The following is a 21,010-nucleotide window of genomic DNA, read 5'->3' on the forward strand; positions in this document are numbered from 1 at the left end:
AGGGGCTAAGGTCTGATACCAAAAACCTGGATAGAGGGGTCTGGTAGAACCGAAGCCTGGAATCAGATACCACAGTCCCAAAGAAAAAAAAAGAAGATGTAATCACCCTGGCACATTTCATGCTGTTAACCCAGTCATAGTTTTACTATATTAGTTTGAATGAACATTCAGCTATATATGAGTCCAGCAAACCAGTGAAATTCGTTAATTATTATTATTTCATTACTAGGGTCTAAAGCCATAAATGTTCCAGTTATATTATCTGGTGTTAGCCTGGCAACCTGTCTAGGGAGCCAGGTAAGTCAACTGGCTCATTTCTCCCTGGTCTCTTTAGTATTTACGACTGTCTTACATATCTCCCAAATAAATTTCTCAGGAATCCTAGGATTCCTAGAATTCTCTGAGAAATCTCCTGGAATGCATTAGATTTGTATATAATATTGGAAGGCCCAACAAATCTTCTTAATAACTATTTACAACAGCGAAATTAGATTCCATGTAAGTCCATCACAATCCAGAACTATACTGGGTTTGCCAAAGCCCTACCTGGGGCTTGATAAGAATGTTGGCCCCTTCTCACTTCACATTTCAGTTTGTTTCTCTGACACATATTCACCTATCCAATAGTATGTCCTCATTCCTTCTAAAAGCTAATTCTGATAATGAAGGAAAAAAGTAGCCTCCTACATGCTAAATGCCACTTCAAGCAGAAAGGCAAACCCAATCTAAGATATGGCACCACAATAAAAATTATAAAGATATAGGATATATGTATGTGCAAATTAGTATCAATTGACTTTAATTCCATTATATAACCTAAACATATAAGTATCTAATTATTTCATTTAGCAAAGTCAATATCTTTCTTAAATAAAATAATGATTACTATAGAAATTATAATACTATTTCAGTATTAAAAACAAGGGCTATCTTAATAAATTGCTACCCAAAGATGAGTAAAAAGCTACAATTTTAATTTTTATATACATATCCTTAAGGAGCAACACACAGTGAAGCCTGCTAATAATATATGCATCAACTAAAGAGACTTATGCTTCCTTCCTGAGAATTAGCCATTGAGAATAGAGCTGTGAAAAATGAAAAATTTAGAATGATTACTATAAACCAGATAAGATATAGGAAAGAGATCCTCTTAGTAATGTAATGGTAAGAATTTCCCAAATTTCCAAACTGAACTTGTAGTATTCATTTAATTTATTATTGGTTTTATCCATATCAGTTTGCTAACTGATAGGAGCAAAGCCACAACATGCAAAAATAGGGCTCTAACTACAGCTCTACCATTTTTTCCCCTGATGCACAACTGCCTCTGCTTGGGCTCATCCATTCCTATGTGAAACCTGATGATCTTTTCTCCTTGTCCCTTTATCTTACCCTAGATATGAGAAGTTTTGTCTACTTATTTTAACTGGGTCTGCTCTATCTTTCCTTTAGAGATAATAACTTTCTTCCTAGATCCACTTTCTATTTTATTCAATCCTGATATTTCACTTACCCACTGGTATTTCATCCACTCATTACCACACACTCATCTCTGGTATATAGCCCATCATTGCTGAAGATAGCTGGCATTTTTACATAATGATTAAAAACTCTCACATGTGCTTGAGCAAAGGCTTGGGGGGAAATGGCATAATCATCTAATGCTGGAATTACTGTAATCCTTGGAAAGTTAGTAATTCTAGCATTTAGAAAGGCCAGTTTTCTCAACAGATGAACTCACTGTTGGGTACTTCCAAGTGTGTTGTGACTGATGTCCAAAATGTTAAAATAACAGCTACATTTATAAGGTCCCAGACACTGACAGTATAGTACATACTTAATATATAGCACAGGGGTTTAGCCCCTGGAGCTAGGCTACCTAAATTCAAATCTCAGCTCTGCCAACTACAATATGTGTATCAGCAAATAACTTCTCTGTGCCTCAGCTTTCTCATCTATAAACTGGGAATAATAATTATACCAACCTCAAAAAATTGTGAGGATCAACTGAGTTAATACATACAACATCCTTAGTACAGTGCCTTGCATATGGTAAGCACTCAAATATTAGCTGCTATTATCTTAATTTTTACTAAAACACAAATTTGTTAAGTGAATGAATATCAGCTAAATTTTTACACTGTAGAAAACTGAGGCTAACCGAAGATTCACCATCATTCTTGAAGTTGTTACTTCACCGTTTTGTACACTTCCTTGGAACTTCTATTATAGGTACAATGTAATTTTATAAAGTTAAGGAAGGATTTAACAATCCTGGTCCTATCTCATAAAATATCTGACCAACAGGAACAGTAAAGTCTCAGAAAGAGTAGAAAATTAGAAAGACAATCTCCACCCTCTATCTGTTTTTACCATCTGGAAACTGATGAGCTGGAATCATATCTGAGCCAGCAAAGAATGCTGACACCTCTGGTTGGGTGGCAGGTTTCACTCGGGTAGTCTTCTTCTCCCCTTGTCTCCCTTTGGCCCAGAATCTCATCTTAGCTCTCTGAGGTCTATTTTTAAAAATAAAGGTAAAAATGGAAAGAAATTAGTATGTTGCAGTGATATATCTGTACATCACTTTAACCCATATAAACCTTTCATGTGTATGACTTCATATAACCTTCACACTTAAGTTTAATCATATTTAACCTTCAATTTCACATTTAAACTTCTTCTGGAAGGGAGATAGTTTCCTCATCTTGAATACAGGAAATAATAAGACCCAGAGATGTTAAATAATTCCTGAAAATGAAATGGCTACAAAGCAGTAAAACTAGAATTCTAAAGTTTTCTGATTCCTAAACTGGTATCTTTTCACTCTTGTCCACCTTCCAGCTTGGATTTAGCACATAAACAACAACAAAGAAAATACCTTTTAAAAACTCACTGGTATTCCATCACTCTAAAATGTATCAGTTTACCTTTTTTGTTTTTTGGGTTTTTTTTTTTTTTTTTTTTTTTTTTTTCCCTTTCAAGTTTTTACACAAAAAAATCCCCATTTTTTTTTAAACCACTTTAATCATTATTAATAAAAAATTTTTTTTTTTTTTTTTTTTTTTTTTTTTTTTGAGACAGAGAAAGACAGTGCATGGGCAGGGGAGGGGCAAGAGAGAGAGGAAGACAGAATCCAAAGCATGGTCCATCCAGGCTCTGAGCTGGCAGCACAGACGCGGGGCTTGAATCATGAGATCATGACCTGAGCTGAAGTCAGACGCTTAACTGACTGAGTCACCCAGGTGCCCCGATGAAGATACAATTTTAAACCTTTCCACTTACGATTATATAAAAAATATTTTAATGTGATTTATATGTAGAAGTTATCAATACTATTATTTAACAAATGCTACCACTTATTTGAGTTGTTATTTTTCTCTAGGCACAAGTGCTTACACTGGCTTACCTTATTTAATTATAAAAACAAGTTTACTTTCAACGACAAAAACCATTTTATAAGTGAAAAACTGGAGGCTTAAACATTAGGTGACTTTCCCAAGACTACACAGCCAGTGAGTAATGAAGTTGAAAATCATAACTATATTGATTGTTATACTACCTTATTCTTATTGCTTATATATAAGCCTCATTATTATTGCTTATATACTTTCTCCTATCATATAAATTTAAAAAAAAAAAACCGTAGGATAATAACAGTGCACATTTATTGACCATACATCATGTATCCTAACCCCATACCCCAAGAGCTTATTTGCGCATTCATTTTTTGTTTTTTCTTTTTTTACCTTTTATGTTCATTCAATCAAAATAAATATAAGCATCTACCAGGAGTCAAGCATGATATGCCTTTTTGATATACCTAATTTTCACAACTACTATGATAAATAGCTATTATTATCCTTACTTTTTACCCATGAGCAAACTGAGGCTCAGAGGACTGATGAAGCTGAAAGTTAAAAACAGGTCTATCTGGTTTTGAAACCCACATTCTTTTTTCTTTTGTTCCTTTCTTTAAAGCCTATTACTAAACTTACACATCCATATACTGTAAAGAGAAGTTGTTCTACAAGGCTTATTACAAAGGACAGCATCCTTCTGCCATCTCATTCCTTTTCTGATCCCTGGAGGCAACCCTTTTGAATTGATTTAACTTTTTAATATTTACCATACTTATATTGCTGCCATCCTTGTGACCACAAGTAATGATTAAGCATGTTCCAACACTCCTGTTCTACACTCTCCACAGACAGGTATGCCCACAACAGAATCAAATAGCAATTTGAATTAGCTCAATATATAATATTTTCTTGTAGTAACAGCCACTTTTTATTACACAAATAATATTCACAACTAAGGCATGTAATTCCCTGTATAACCTATTTTTTTCTCTAGAGTTAACGTTTTGCTTTACATTGCAAAAGTGGATTGCTCACTTATCCACATACAATTCACTTCGAAATGCTTTCCTAGTTGTGTACATCTCTTTTCAACATGTTCAAACACAGTAAGTACTCCATTTCTTTAAGAAATCTCTCCCAGAGCCTTCTAATCTGCTCTAATCTGGCATGGTTTCCCTCAGTACTTGTAAAAACATCATTTGAAAAGCTACTTTCATCCATCATCATTATGTAAATTCCTTTCGTCCCTATTGTTTTACAATGACATGTCTTTTAGTACGGGTCTGTTTTCATCCATTATGTTGGGCAATCATTGGGTGCTATCAATCTAGAAACCCATGTCCTTCAGTTCTATGAAACTTATTTAAATTACTTTATTAATGATTGGTCCTCTTTATTTTCTTTGTTCAGTCTTTCTGAACTTCCTATTAATGTGGGTCACTGGATCTTCTGAACTGCTCTATGTTCTTATCTTTTCTTTTTTTAATTTAAAGTCCAGTTAACATACAATGCAATATTCATTTCAGGTGTACAATACAGTGATTCAACACTTCCATATAACACCCAGTGTTTATCACAACAAGTGCACTCCTTAATCCCATCACCTATTTCGCCCATTCCTCACCCACCTTCCCTTTGGTAACCACTGGTTTGTTCTCTATAATTAAGAGTCTGTTTCTTAGCCTGTCTCCCTTTTTTTTTTCTCCCTGTTGCTCATTTGTTTTGTTTCTTAAATTTCACATATGAATGAAATCATTCAGTATTTGTCTTTCTCTGACTTATTTTACTTAGCACAGTACTCTCTAGCTCCATCCATATTGCTGCAAATGGCATGATTTCATTCTTTTTGATGGCTGAGTAGTATTCCATTGTGTATATATACCACATCTTCTTTATCTAATCATCAATGGACACTTAAGCTATTTATCATAATTTGGCTATTGTAGATAATGTTGCTTTAAACATCAGGGTGCATGTATCCTTTTGAATCAGCATTTTTGTATCCTTTAGGTAAATACCTAGTACTGCAATTGCTGGATCATAGGGTAGTTCTATTTTTAAGTTTTAGATGAACCTCATACTGTTTTCCAGAGTGCTGCACCAGTTTGAATTCCCACCAACAGTGTAAAAGCGTTCCCCCTTCTCTACATCCTCACCAACACCTGCTATTTCTTATCTTGTTGATTTTAGCCATTCTGGCAGGTGTGAGATGATATCTCCTTATAGCTTTAGTTTGTATTTCCTGATGATCCATGATCCTGAGCATATTTTAATGTGTCTGTTAGCCATCTGGATGTCTTCTTTGGAAAAATGTCTATTCATGTCTCCTGTCCATTTTTTAACTGGATTATTCATTTTTTGAGTGTTGAGTTTTATATACGTTCTTTATATATTTCAGATACTAACCCTTTATCAGATATGTCATTTGCAAATACTTTCTTTCATTCCATAGGTTGCCTTTTAGTTTTGTTGATTATTTCCTTCACTATGCACAAGCTTTTATGTTAAGGAGGTCCCAATAGTTCATTTTTGTTTTGTTTCCCTTGCTTCTGGAAACATGTCAAGTAAGAAGTTGCTGCAGCCGAGGTCAAAGAAGTTGTTGCCTGTTTTCTCCTCTAGGGTTTTGATGGCTTCCTGTCTTACGTTTAGGTCTTTCACTAATTTTGGGTTTTCTTGTATGTATGATATGAAAGTGGTCCAGGTTCATTCTTCTCCATGTTGCTGTCCAGCTTTTTCAACACCATTTGCTCAAGAGACTGTCTTTTTTTCCAATGGATATTCTTTCTTGCTTTGTCAAAGATTAGTTGGCCACACATTTGTGGGTCCATTTCTGGGTTCTCTATCTGTTCCACTGAGCTATGTGTCTGTTCCTGAGCCAGTACCATATTGTTTTGATGATTACAGCCCAAAGCGATTTTCTTAACCTTTTCTTGTGTCTTCCATTTCTTTGTCTTTTTCTTCAACCTTCTGAGATATGTCCTTAACTTTCTTTCCAACCATTCTAGTTCTTTCTTTATGTTATCATATTTTTAGTTCTCAAAGGCTCTTTTAATAGTGAATGTTTGTCTTTCATGCACTTTGTTTGGTTCCATGTATGCAGTTATATTTATTTATGCAGGTTTGCTGATTAGTTTCACTTGTCTGTCTTGAAGTTCCCTTTCCCCTACATAGTTTATTTCTTCCAAGTTGTATTATATCCATTAGTTTTAGTCTCTTTAATATAAGATGTTTCTTCAGGGGTGCATGGGAGGCTCAGTCGGTTAAATGTCCTACTTCGGCTCAGGTCATGATTTGGCAGTTTGTGACTTTGAGCCCTGCGTCGGGCTCTGTGCTGACAGCTCAGAGCCTGGAGCCTGTTTCTGATTCTGTGCCTTCTTCTCTCTCTGCCCCTCCCCCACTTGTGCTCTGTTTCTCTCTGTCTCTCAAAAATAAATACATGTAAAAAAAAAAAATTAAGATGTTTCTTCAAATGCAGTGATAAAATACAGGGCTGAAAAAAAGCACTATTTGGAAGTTCTAGTGTGCATTGGTGGAGCTTCCAAACTGGTCTTCCTTGTATGGTTATCTGGCTAGTCCATTTTGTAGGGCGAACCTCTGATACCAATACCTCTGGTCTTTCCTAGGAGTTGTACAAATGTCCCAAAGACTTTTTGAACGATTTGCCAAGGGGATATGTGAAATGTGGAAACTGAGTGGAATCTTAATATTCAGTATGTAAACATTCATTAAATCTCCTTATTCCAAATATGTACTCCAGTCCTCAAATGTATCTGAGAACTCCAAGTAAAGCGATCTTCTATTTTATCCTTTCCAGAGAATAAATTTCCAGCTTTCTGCTATGATTGGGGAAGATCAGTCAGCCAGAGGCTTCTTTCTCAGGTCTACCCAGTTGGTTTATGATTCAGCTTTCTTCTATTAAGACATTTAAAATTTGTCTATTTCCTTTTTGGATTCCACAATTTTACTATTGTTGTCTCTCATTGTTTTATTGTTTGTTGTTGTTTGACCTGCACAGGTTTTATCATTTTAACAATTTTGGAGGAGGAAGTAGAAATTAAATTTATATATTTAATCTGCTATCTCCAGCCATATGTTCTTTCTATTATGGTATATATTTTTCCCAAAATTTGATCTCTAACATAATCTGGTCAGGATTTGCATTATCTTGGATTATGCCTCTACAGACATTAAGGAAGTGGTCTTTAGTAGGACTAAGAACCAGAAAGATTTCAATGTAATCTTCAGGTGTTCAGTGAAGGCCCAATTGCCTTCTGTAACACAATAAGAGACAAAGATATTTACTTGTCAAATAAGAACTCCATATATTCTCTTAAAGGGAATAGAATTATTTCCTGACAGTCTTTTCCAGTTCTGTTTGTAAAACACTTTAACCCAGAGAACAGAATCCAAATCCAAAGCTGGAAAATATTGTCACTCTCATCTGGTCTAATCTCCCTTTCTGACAACAAAAAAATCACAAGTTGTATAATGATTTAAGGACTTTGTCCAAATCACACTGCTAAACATACAGAAACATAAAGCTCATCATGTAAATCTGAACTATCAGATGCCTGTCACATAGTAAGTACTTAATATTTGTCGAAAAATAACTTTCAAAACTAGCTGCTCTATCAACTATGCTTTTTAAAAGAGGCTAAGTATAAACTATAGTTGATTAGTAAATAAAATGATATCACCCCTATTAACTCGGTGTATATACCTTATATCCGAATCTGAAGCCTTCTGCCTCACTGCCAATTTTGTAATCTCTCCTTGAGACATAGTCTTATGAAGCTTTGTTTCTTCATCAACTGAAGAAAATCGCTGTGATGTCTGTAATAATTACATATATGGAAGACTTTAAAACCAAGTAACTATAACAGCACTGTAATTAAAACTCAAGTTATAGAATTTGAGAATTATATCTATGAAAAATATATAAAAATACATTCATATTATTTAGCAATTCATTGAAAATAAAAGAACCTAGTAAAAACTCTATTAACTTCCTAATCTGAAGTAAAAATAACTTGGGTCAATGAAATGCTGAATAGGACCTACCAGCTCATGTTTTCTGACAACTTAACAATGAATATCAAATGGAAAGGTATGAAAGAAGTCAAAGCCAAATAAAGATACAGACAAAAGATCAAGGGTCTGATAAATCTAGAATACTAAGTACAGTCTTTCATACCTTTTATTTGTCCCTATAAGTTAATAATTATTATGGCCTAACTTGCTATTATAGATTCTTATTATACTCAGTCAAGGATTTTAAAAATCTAGAAGGAAAAAAAAAAACAAAAGACCAAACAATTAAAGATCATTATCACCACTAATGCTCTATACAAACAACTTACATAGCTTTATCAAACTGGGGCCTGAATTTCAATCGGCAATTTTTGTTCCATTTGTTTACAATGTGCCCTTTTAAAATTTGAAGGAGAAAATTTCTTGTTACCTATTCAAATCATTTCCTAGTATTTCATTTTTCTATAATTATAGTACTTTTCTTTAGCCTTTTAGTCTGCTTGACTATGGCCTTATCAACATAAATAGAAAATAACATGGGTTGCTAAAATTTAAAGAACAGACTTCTGCTTCTGGCCAAGAAGAATTAACAGGGACCTGTTTTATCCTCTTGTCTGAAACAACCAAAAACAAAAACAAAACACAAACTCCCACAAAATAGTAAGAACCAGCAGTTATCAAGATGATGGACAGTTATCCCTGAGAGATGGGAAACAAAGGAAGTAAAGTCTTTCATTTTCCCCAGCCTAATGCCTTGAGACAGTTTCCAGGCTGTTACACAGGGAGGGGGAATCCAGGTGAACCCTGTCAGACTCTCTGAGTTGGACACATGAAGCTGAAGTCCAGAAAGACCAAGGTTGACTAGGGACCAAAAGGCAGAGTACTGAAGAGGAAAGCGATGCACAAATAAAGAACTCTAGAGATCTTCAGAAACTATTTAGCTGAGTACTAATCAATACTTCTATGTCAGACAACTACCCAAGACCAGGCAAAGGATCACCTGAAAGGTTTAAAGGAAATAGAATCCCACACCTATGAAATCCCAGTAATAGTGCCTGTACCCAAGAGTCAGAATACATAACTTTATGATTCCCAGGGCACTGGGTGAAGTACACAGAGGATCTTGCCTCAATAGTCAATAATGAGCCCTAAGTGAACTATTGCTCTGTTTAAGCCTAACAAATCTTTGTTTTATTTAATAAAAATTGTATATTAAGTATAGAACATAGTTCAATTTACATATAAATATTAAAATTACTACAGTCAGACTAATTAACATATCACCTCCTCACATTGTCTGTTTTTTGGCAGTGAGAGCACCTGAAAGCTACGCTTTTAGAAAATTCCCAATATTCAATACAATGTAACTAACAAATCTTAAAAGGAAGACCTAATTGCTTAGGAACAAACTGCTTCCAGAACCAAGCTCTAGAACATTACTGGAAATAACAGTCTCAAGAATATTAATTAAATACAAAAGTATTCAGCACCCAGTAAGACAAAACTCACAATGTCAGGCATCCAATAATGTCTATTTCTAGGCATGCAAAGAAATAACAGTATATGACTGACAAGGAGGAAAAAAAAATCAGTCCATCTATAGTGACTCAAAACTGACACAAATATTGAGCACTAGGAGATCAGAGAACTGACTAAAAAGAAAGGACTTAAAACTGCATGGGATTCAAGGTGACTTTTTTTTTTTTTAATGTTTATTTTTGCAAGAGAGACAGAGCATGAGTGAGGGAGGGGCAGAGAGAAAGAAAAGAGAGAGAGAGAGAGAGAGAGAGAGAGAGAGAGAGAGAGAATCCGAAGCAGGTTCCAGGCTCTGAGCTGTCAGCACAGAGCCTGACACAGGGTTCAAACCCACAAACTGTGAGATCACGACCTGAGCCAAAGTCGGACACTTAACGAACTGAGCCACCAGGTGCCACCAAGGTGACATATTTTTAAAATCACTGCTTCTGAGGAAAATGAAGGTAAAAAAGAAGGAAGGGTGCCTTCTGGAGATTGAGTAGTGAAAAGGAAAAGAAGCAGAAGGGTAAAATTTAGAATCTAGCAAGGCAAAAAAGAAGTAAAAAATGAAAGACACAACAATGCCTTCACCACACACATACACACACACACACACACACACACACACACGCACTCACACACCTACCAGACCCAAAAGAGGCTGCCTGTAAAATAAATTTTTCTTTGTTACACTGACAGAAGAGGAAGCCCTTGAAATCAAGTTACTTATAAACTATCCCAAATGAACATGCAGAAATTAAGACATACAAAATCTACACAAGTTACAATAAGAAAACAAAGAAAATTAAAACCAAAACAATGCAGTTGATTAACCCATCTCCCACTGACCAAAACTAAGCATGAAGTAGAAAACTGTAAATCAAAAATGAATTTAATAACTTCATATATGAAATACCATATTAATCAGAAATTCAAAAATTAAAAACAGAAATGAGCTCCCCCCTTCCTAGAAAAACCAGGAAGAAGTGAAAAGAGTCAAATGAACTCAGGAAAGAAATAAAAAGATAGTAAAGAATAGCTTAGAAGATGCCCAAGGGAGAAAATACACAAATGCAAATTTAAAAGGGACTGAACAAAGGCAGAAAGATAATAAAGAATGTAAAGTGATATAAAGAAATGAGTGAAAAGAGTCAGAAGAGAAGGTAGTTGAGTTGGAAGACAAGAAAAGAAGAAAAAAATCATTTATAATTGGGGTCCCTACACAAGAAAAACAAAACAATGGATGGAACACAATATCTAAAACTGTAATCCAAGAAAGTGTTTCAAAAATAAGGCAAAACCTGAATTTATACACACACATGCGTGCGCACGCACACACACACACACACACACACACACACACACACAAGTCCTGCAGGTATATGGGATAACTCACCTGTGATGATGTAGTTGAAGACATACCCTAACTTTTAGATATAAAGAAAAAAAATTCTGGAAGTCTCCAAGTAAAAAGAGCCAATAACTCTTTGAAACAGCAAGAGGATTAGTCTGGTAACAGACTTCCAAAAATAACAAAGTGAGACAATAAAATAGCATTTTCAAAACCTCAGGTATAAATCAAGTAAAGTATGAATCAAGGATTTTATATGTAGCCAAGATGTCCCTTCAAATATCAAGGGAATTCCAGAGCTATGAGCCTTCCTGAGTAAAGTATTAGGAGCAGAGCTACAACCAATCAAGAGATAAATATGGAAACTTCAGCAAAATATTTGATGTGATCATTTCAGATATTTAATAGATCTAAGACAAAAAACAAAGATGGACACTAGAGTAAAAGAATATGTAAAATTAAATGTTCTGACAAAGTAGAAGTAAAAGCCTAAAAAACAGAGGAAAGGTAGAGACCAGAATAATTTGATAGTTGTGCCAAAACAGGTGACAATTAAAAAATATTTTTTATAAATGACTAACTGGAGAATAATAGATTAAAATATGGTAAATTAGGGGTGCCTGGGTGGCTCAGTTAGTTGAGCGTCCGACTTCGGCTCAGGTCATGATCTCATGGTTTGTGAGTTCGGGCCCCATGTCAGGCTCTGTGCTAACAGCTCAGAGCCTGGAGCCTGCTTCTGATTCTGTCTCCTCCTCTCTCTGCCCCTCCTGTGCTCATGTACTGTCTCTCTCTGTCTCTCAGTAATAAATAAATGTTAAAAAAGTAAATAAAAAAATAAAAATAAAATAAAATATGATAAATTAAGGGCATTTTTTAAAAGTTATATACAAACCCAAAGAAAAGAACACACCACCTCATATCAAAATAAATTTTAAAAAGTGAAATAAAAAAGTAACAAACAGCAAATTTAACATAATGCAGAATAACAACATAAAATTATAAGAGTTGAGACCAAAGCTGTCAGTTATATCAATAAATATAAATAGATTTAACTCATCGATATGGTAAAAAAAATTTTAATTTGGTTCACAAAGTAGGAACCAACTATAATGCATACAAAACACATCTCAAGCAAAAGGGTTCAGAAAGGCTAAAAATAAAGGGATGAGTAAAAGTACTCTAGGCAAATGGAAATAATTAACAAAACAGAGGCTATAATACTATTATTTAAGTAGAATTCAAGCAAAAAGCACTGAATGTGACAAAGGACACCTTTTGATACCAAAAGCCACAATTCACAATGAATAATAGGAAACTTTAACATAACAGTCTCTGTAAAAGATAGCTGTATAAACAATAGTAAGTATATAGAAGGTAAAACAACCTAATCAGTAAGGAAGAAATTATGGTTATATTTTGAAATTTTACATTCTGAATACATAATATATACCTTCTTAAAAAATGCACAAGGTGCATTCACAAAAACTAACCACATATTAAGTAACAAAGAATATAACCAACAAATTTGATCAACTAGAAGCATTACAAATACTCTTTAATCATAATACAATAAAACTAGAAATTTAAAAAAAAGCTAAAAAAGAAAAAGGTTCTTCCTCTGAAAACTAAAAGATTTTTATTGAGCAAGTTTTGGGTAAAAAATAACATAAACTGAAATTACAGATTTCCAAAAAGTAATTGAAGACTTAAACACATTAGAATAAACAAGATATATCTAAAGTAGTGATCAGAAGAAAATTCACAGCCTTAAAAACCTGTATCAATAAAAATAACTTCAATAAATGAATTAAATTCCCCACGAAAAATGTAGAAAAATAAGACAGTAAACCAAAAGAAAATATAAGGAAATAAATAATAAAGGTAAAAGCAGAAATCAGTGGAGAACGGGGAAGCAGTGGGGAACTAGGTATCATAAATAAAAATCCTGTTGTTTTGGGAAAAAGTAACAAAGACAAATGATTGGCTAACTTAAAGAAAAAAATGAAAAAACACAACTCTATAAAATATGAAATGACAAAAGGGAAATAACCATTGAAACAAAATTTTTAAAAATCATGAGATTATTTCCAGACCTCTATGCAAATAAATCTGAATCATTAGATGAAACGAATAATTTCATAAGAGAAATTATTTACCAAAATTGACCCCTTTAGATAGAAAGTTTGTAAGACTAATTTCTCTAGAAGAAATATAGGAAGTAATGAATTACACCATAAAAATGTACCAATCCAAGATGGTTTCATAGGGAAATTCTACCAAATCTTTAAAGAGCAGAGAGTTGCGATGCTATGAACCATCCCTAACTTCTGGGAGGGGAAATACATGTACAAATACTAAGTATATTTAACAGTATGGCTGCTGTGCTGGGACTGCCAATCCAAACCTTTCATGTCATGAACTGTTCAATATCAACCAGATTTCTAATTTGCAAGACCCATCTCAAAATCACCAGCCTAGGTTCTAAAATTCTATAAACATCCTCTCCTGGCTTCCCCTTTCTGAGGCCTAGCCAAGGTAGATTTTCCTTTACTGTAAAATAAGCTAAAAACCTTAGCATTGCTCTGGTTTTTCTGGCAATTTTTTGTGGAGAGAGTGGTGGTGAGAAGGAAAATTCAACAAAGACAAGGACTAGTGAATATCTCAGAGAATAACAAACAGAAACAGGAAGTGACAGCAGGTTTGGGGTAAAATGAGAAATTTATCATACTGGAGATAAAGAACACAAATTTTGGAGAGCTATTTAGGAATCATGCCCACAGAGATGATTATTTTCCATCTAGGGAATGACAGAGGAAACTATAACGTTACCTATACCAATCCTACTAATAAGGAATAGAAATGATGTGACTAACTCACTTACCACCTAGAATATTGAGAAACTAAAAACTATATAAAAATTGGTTTTAAAAATACTACGTGACAGGGGCACCAGGGTGGCTCAGTCAGTTAAGTGTCCGACTTCAGCTCAGGGCATGATCTCACGGTTCACAAGTTTGAGCTCCACATCAGGCTCTGTGCTGACAGCTCAGAGCCTGGCGCCTGCTTCTGATTCTGTGTCTCCCTCGCTCTCTACCCCTACCCCACTTGTGCGTTCTCTCTCTCTCAAAAATAAATAAAAACATTAAATAAACTTTTTTTTAAATATTATGTGACAAAACATATTCTTCTTGGGTAAAAGCCAACACAACGGATAGAAGAACTGAGTGAGAGCAGCATACAGAGAATAAATAGTTATTCAAATGGCAGAATTAAAGGCAGAAAGTTTAAAAAAAAAAAAAAGGAAACTGCTACTCTTTCCACTCCTCCTAGCAGGTAACAATTAATTAATGTTAATTTAATTAACCACTGATGAATTCAGGAGGTAGTGCTTATCAAATCCTCTTCAGGTAATTCATTTATAACTGTCTTTATCCCATTGGATCAGTTATTTTGCAAGTGGAAAGGTAAGACGGCTTCTTCCAAGATTGAATGACACTCTTTTTAGAGAATGTCGCAAGTGACAGGATCACTTTGTCCAGGAAAAAAAAAAAAATCCAGTTTTTAAAAATCCACGTGTCTAGAAAATCAAGCCTATTTAAAATCCTGGAGATACCTGAATTTTTGAGAATTCCCATTTACAAACAATTAGTCTTCATCTTCATATCAGATAACATTAGAACACGGCATATTTTCAAGATAAACAAACAGGAACACATTTTAAACTGTCTCTACCCTTTCCACCCCCAACCCCAATACTATCTATCAGCATATTCTAGAAAGCAAAGCTGCTTCATGCAAGTGTCCACAGAAACAAACACCACCACCTGTTCCTAAAATAGCTAGTGATGAAACAGAAGGACAGTGAGAAAGCTGGAAAGGGGGCTATATACACTGTGCAGGGATACAGAGTGCTCTACAACTACTGGCATGCAGGTGAACAGAATCATAGGCAGAGGCTACCAGCTAGAACCCTTAATGGGGCCAAATGCTCCAAGCAGAAAGCCCAACCTCCAGCTTATCTCAGTAAGAGTTTTCAGTGAGGAAGAATTCTACCACCAAAAGGACTAAGGTTTGTAACAAAGCAAACTCTCAGGAACAAAACAGCAATTACAATGCTAAGTTCTTCCACAAATGAAAAATCTATGTACACTTTAGAGAATAATTTAAGTATGCTCCCTATTTACACTAAAAAAAAAAAAAAAGAATATTTTTTAGTAAAATTAGTTGCTCTGTAACATAATTTCATCTTTAACCACTAATCATATGGTAGAGTAAGTTTCATTATTTATAACTCAAAAACAGGGCACCTCCAAAATGGAGTTACTTTACCTTACACTGAAGAGAGGGCTTTGGCTCTAGTTATATATAATAGATACACAGATTGTTTCTAACTTTTATAGCCCTAAGGTTTAGCTCAGGGTAAAGACTCATTTGTCTAATTAGAGACCTACTCATACAGTTTTCTATTTTTATTTTTTCTTCTTAGATTATCAATATTATCATTTAAAAATGGGATCTATCTAACGGAAGATAAAGACCAGGAGGGTATTCTAGAAATTAGCAGATTTAATTCTTTGGCACAAACAGCTTACAACAGTTCAAAAATGAAATATTTAATATGTCAAAAGACCAACCTAAAATTTTTCTCCTATAATGAATATATACTAAAGAATAACATTAGGATATGCATGGAAATAAACCATATATATCACTCCACTTGATAAGTGATAATGTTTTAGTACATACTAGACATAACAGACTGTTTATATAGTATATTTTCCAGGACAATTCCAAAATCAAATACTTTATATCCATAAATACATTCATACTTGTCAAACTATATATACCTAATTTTGGATGAAATATGATGATAAAGTTATACTCCTGGTCAAATATTTTGACTAAGTGTAGCTTTATTCAAACATAACTCCAATGTTATAATTTGTGATTAATTCAAATTCACATTACATACAGACTTCTGCCTGGCTAGGTTGGTCCAAGAAAACATTTTTGGCACTGTTCATTACATTTTTAAAAAATTAATGTTTAGGGATGCCTGGCTGGCACAGTCAGTTAAGTGTCCAACTCAATTTCGGCTCAGGTTGTGATCTCACGGTTCGTGGGTTCAAGCCCTGCATTGGGCTCTGTGCTGATGGTGAGAAGCCTGCTTGGGATTCTGTCTCTCCTTCTCTCTGACCTTCTCCTGCTTGTGTGTGCTCTCTCTCTCTGTCTCAAAATAAACAAACTTAAAAAAAATCATGTTTATTTTCTATTACTAAATAATGGTGGAGGGGAAGCAAGCTTAAAGGCCAAAAACAAAAAAAGGGAGAGTACCATTTCAGTTAAAAGCAACTGGATTATTTAACCACATACCCTATTCACTAGACACAAGGATCAATCAGCAACCTACGGCCAGCAAGTCAAATACAGCCCACTGTTTTTGTAAACAGTTTTACTAGAACACAGTCCTATTTATTTACTTATTACTATGGCTATTTTCACTTTACAACAGCAGAGCTGACCAACAACATCTAAATATTTACTATCTGGCCCTTTACAGAAAACAATTTGGCGGCCCCTGATCTAGACCTTTTAAGATATAATAGAAAAACTCTACATTAGTGCTAAATTAAATAACCCTAATTTCCCCTAATTTATGATTTGATATATGTTGTTAAAGTGCCCTTTATCTGGTCCTATTAAGTTAAGGTTTAGTTTTATTGCTGTGTTCACTGAGGCTTCCCGTGTACAAACCACTATACAAGGAAGAAGCCGCGAAGGTTAGCTTTAGATTAGCAAAAACTACTCACTATTCCCATCAGATTTGCTTGTTCCCTATATTTCTTATATTGCTGTAAAATTACCATTTCGGAGTCACTGTGAGAGGCCTGACCCAGGCTGGGTGCAGGCCCTAGCTCAGAGTGAGACGATTGATCAAGGGAGAGAAGGGGCTCAATAATGTCATCGTAATCATCTTCCTCTGTATCCCCCTCCCCATCGGCAAAAGTACCTCTAGTCAAGAAATCGGAGCGCGTCCGCGCCATTCGAGCTTTCTTTTTATGGGCCGGTCTGGCAACCTGCTTGACCAAATGATAAAACAAATAACACAACAATGTTTTGTTTTGGTTTTTTTTGGAGACGATGCCAATGAAAGACATCTGAGAGCTCATGAATTTCTTGAAACATCCCTCCACCCCACTGTATCCTCTTCTAGAAGTGACAGAGATAACCAAAGCAATCCATATACATTACTCTGGACAAAACACAAATGGAAGCTAAATCTACACTGTTCTCCATAGCCAAGGAAGACATCTTTCACCGCCATAATATGTCACCAAAGCCACTTGCATAAATTGCCTTCTTTCTTTAAGCAACATCTTTTTTGTAAACATAATCTGGGATTTTAGTCACCATTCCCTCCCTAAAGTACACTTCCTTAAGTATAACAGACTTAACTCATTGCTTCTTTCCCATAAACACTTGGGAGTAAATGCATAAATGAGGTGCTCTACTTATAAGAATAATAATTTCCAAAATAGGTGCATCTATTTCGCATAAGAGAGATAAAGTTCAATACTTACCTCTCCTTGGCCCGGCCCAGTTAATTTCACAGGTTTCGAATTTGGCTCATCTTGTTTATGGAGTAGAGGATTTCCACTGTTTAAGGCTTCCTTGTTGACACTTAAGATAAAACAACAGGATTACATTTCAATTCGGAGCAGACATCCCATGGCAACAGTCTTAAAGTACAACATGAAATGTAGCCTAACAAGCCAAGTCAAAGAATTCTAGAAAATCACATAAATATTTCCAGATCTTATCCAATTCCTAAAACAACGTATCAATGTTTTTCTGCCTATCCTAATTAATAGCATTATCAAGAATTAACATATGTGACTGAATTAGAAGCCTGTCCCTGATAATCACTGGGTATATTCTACTATGATATATGTTTAAGAATAGTAGCCGCAGAATTAGCTCAAGAAAACAGATGGATAAGGGAAAATACTACGTCCCCAAATCTTTAAAATCAGTCTTAGAAGAGACCTTTTATTCTAATCATTATAAAATACCTGATAAGTAGCTACTAAGTGATGAAGATCCCATTACTTTGTTTTATACTGAGATGGTTCCTCCTGGTTAGCAAATTTCCTTTCTGAAATCCCTCTGTAGCTTTCATCTACTATCTTAGTTTTAAAACTGTTATACAGAACAGTGGGGTGCCTGGGTGGCTCAGTCAGTTAAGCATCCAACTTCGGCTCAGGTCATGACCTCATGGTTCATAAGTTCAAGCCCCGCATGAGGCTCTGTGCTGTCAGCTCAGAGCCTGGAGCCTACTTTGGATTCTGTGTCTCCCTCGCTCTCTCTCCCCCTCTCTCACTCACACTCTGTCTCTCAAAAATAAATAAACGTTAAAAAAATTTTTAACTATTATACAGAACAAAGTCAACACTAGAAGGATAAGAAATTGTTATTAAGTTAAAAGAGGTATGCCATACAGATAGCACAGTGTTAGTTTATGAAAATTTAATTTTGCTTGAATAACCACATGATGTGACTACTTTATCATTAAATTCTGTTACTTACCTTAACTCAGAACCATGAATCTTAAACTTTATCAACATACCATTATCCTCTCCTTAGAACTATAAGCTCAGAGAATCATACCTTACCTTCTAACATAGTGGTGGGTTTAAAGTACATACTAACTTATAATACAAGTTGGCAGACTAACTGCTCTCATGCAAAATCTTCCATTTAATTTTTATAAGTGAAGTCCAAGGGGCCATAGAAGTTATACTGTCCTTTACCCTATGCATAAATCCCTAAACAAACCAAAATAGATGGCAACCTTTCCTAGCTAAAGGCGTCTCAGGTATCTCCCTTTTTGACCAACGCACCATCAAACCTAGCAATCCTAGGCTATCCAAAAAGATTCCCTTTCATCAAAATCTGTCTTGCCACAGTTAAGCCTATTGGCCTTTGATTTATTCTCAAAACAAGGAAACAATGTTTGATAGCATCTGAACACCCTAGCCAACTTTTAAACTCACAGCCTTTTCTTTATATTTCTCCATGATTTCTTTTTTGTTCTCTTTCATTAACCAGATGAAGGCCACAATGCACTTTAGCTATAGAAAGTGCATTTCTTTTCTATAGAAAGAACACTAATCTAAAATTACTTCCTAATCATGAAATCCAATGGTGATTTCTAATCATGAAACTCAAGTTCCATTCCCAGCTATTTCTCTCAGTATGTGATTTTGAACAAGTCATTTCATCTCTATAGGCCTAGTGAGCTCATCTATAATAGTGTGGCAACTGGACAAAATAGTTTAGAATTACCAGCATTTGCAATTCTATAAAATGCTAAGGTTTATAGTATTACTTATACAATAAAAGAAGACTTAAAGTATGAATTTTATTTAAGCTTTCACAGAAACAACCTAACACATAATCATTTTGAAGATAAATAGATCTTAATGAGGCAAAACAAACTAGATCAAGTACCCTTAAGATTGTTTATCTTGGAAAATGACAAAAGTAATTTACAAGGATTCACAAGAATGATTAACGTTTTTGCAATCTATAAGTAAGCCTTTCACAGAACTGATTCATGGATCCAACAACTACACAAACATACAACACACACACCTCCCATCACTAAACTTAATCAGAATGACAGGAAATAATGTTTTTAACACTCTGATGGGCTTATATATGCTTATACAAAGTCTTTGAACTTTTGGGCAATCTCTAGGTTAATGGGCAGGTATAGGACCTCAAGCTGTCATTTAGTCCAACTGCGTTTCATAATACCATACAGAAACCCCTAATGGAAAAAAAAATACCAATGATTTTTTGCTCGTATTTACAAAGAGTTTCTATAAAATCTGTATGTAATTTTAAAGACAAAAATATTTAAAAGCTCAAGCTATGATAAGAGAGAAAAGGTTATTTTCATAGTTAATGTGAAATTCAATTTTTTTTAGCTCTAAGATATATACCCTCCTTTCATTTAAACACTGACGTTCTTGTGGCACCGTGGTGGCTCAGTTGGTTGAGCATCTGACTCTTGATTTTGGCTCAGGTCACGATCTCATGGTTGTGATATCGAGCCCCATGTTGGGCTCCACATTTACACAGAGTGTGGAACTTGCTTGAGATTCTCTCTCTCCCTCTCTGCCCCCCCCCACTTTGTGTGCTCGCTCTCTCTCTCTCTCTCTCTCTCTCTCTCTCTCTCAAAAAATATTTAAAAACAAAACACTGACATTGTCCCAGGAGAACTGAAAGAATCCACTATACAACAAAGACTTAATAAAATTTCTTAAATTTTATCATCTTTGTTTTTATGTTCCACTTAAAAAGTGCTTTTCTCATGATGACCACAAGTTAAGCAAACTTAAAAGTATAAAGAACTTCCACTCATATGAGGCATCCACTTAAGTAGTCAAACTCTTAGAAACAAAGCAGAATGGTGGTCACAAGGAGGGACGCCTGGGTGACTTAGCCAGTTGAGTATCCAACTCTTGGTTTCAGCCCAAGTCATGATCCAAGAGTTGTGGGATTGAGCCACATTGGGCTCAGTGCTGAACAAGGAGACTGCTTGAGATTATCTCTCTCTCTCTCTCTCTCTCTCCTCCTGCCCCTCTCCCCTGCTTTCAAGTACACATGCACACTCTCTCAAAATAAAAAAGAAAAGAAAAAGAAAAAGAAAAAGAAAAAGAAAAAGAAAAAGAAAAAGAAAAAG

At 34.9% G+C, this 21,010-nt stretch overlaps 1 protein-coding gene across 9 annotated transcripts in view; it reads right to left on the reverse strand.

Annotated features, from left to right (window-relative positions):
• Window positions 1–21,010, reverse strand: part of MYO9A (myosin IXA) — a 293,601-nt gene that overhangs the window by 84,360 nt on the left and 188,231 nt on the right. For 6 of the 9 annotated variants that reach the window (XM_040493142.1, XM_040493145.1, XM_040493146.1 and 3 more), the window contains 4 exons: window positions 17,841–17,940; window positions 17,124–17,339; window positions 8,083–8,195; window positions 2,377–2,519 (listed from right to left, as the gene is read on the reverse strand). In XM_040493142.1, coding sequence (XP_040349076.1) covers window positions 2,377–2,519; window positions 8,083–8,195; window positions 17,124–17,339; window positions 17,841–17,940 — 572 coding nt within the window. The remainder of the gene's footprint in view (window positions 1–2,376; window positions 2,520–8,082; window positions 8,196–17,123; window positions 17,340–17,840; window positions 17,941–21,010) is intronic. The other 3 variants (XM_040493147.1, XM_040493148.1, XM_040493143.1) reach the window with 2 other exon arrangements.

This window comes from Herpailurus yagouaroundi, unplaced genomic scaffold, assembly GCF_014898765.1.
Source record: "Herpailurus yagouaroundi ecotype Mexico unplaced genomic scaffold, PumYag 184, whole genome shotgun sequence".
NCBI lineage: Eukaryota > Metazoa > Chordata > Mammalia > Carnivora > Felidae > Herpailurus > Herpailurus yagouaroundi.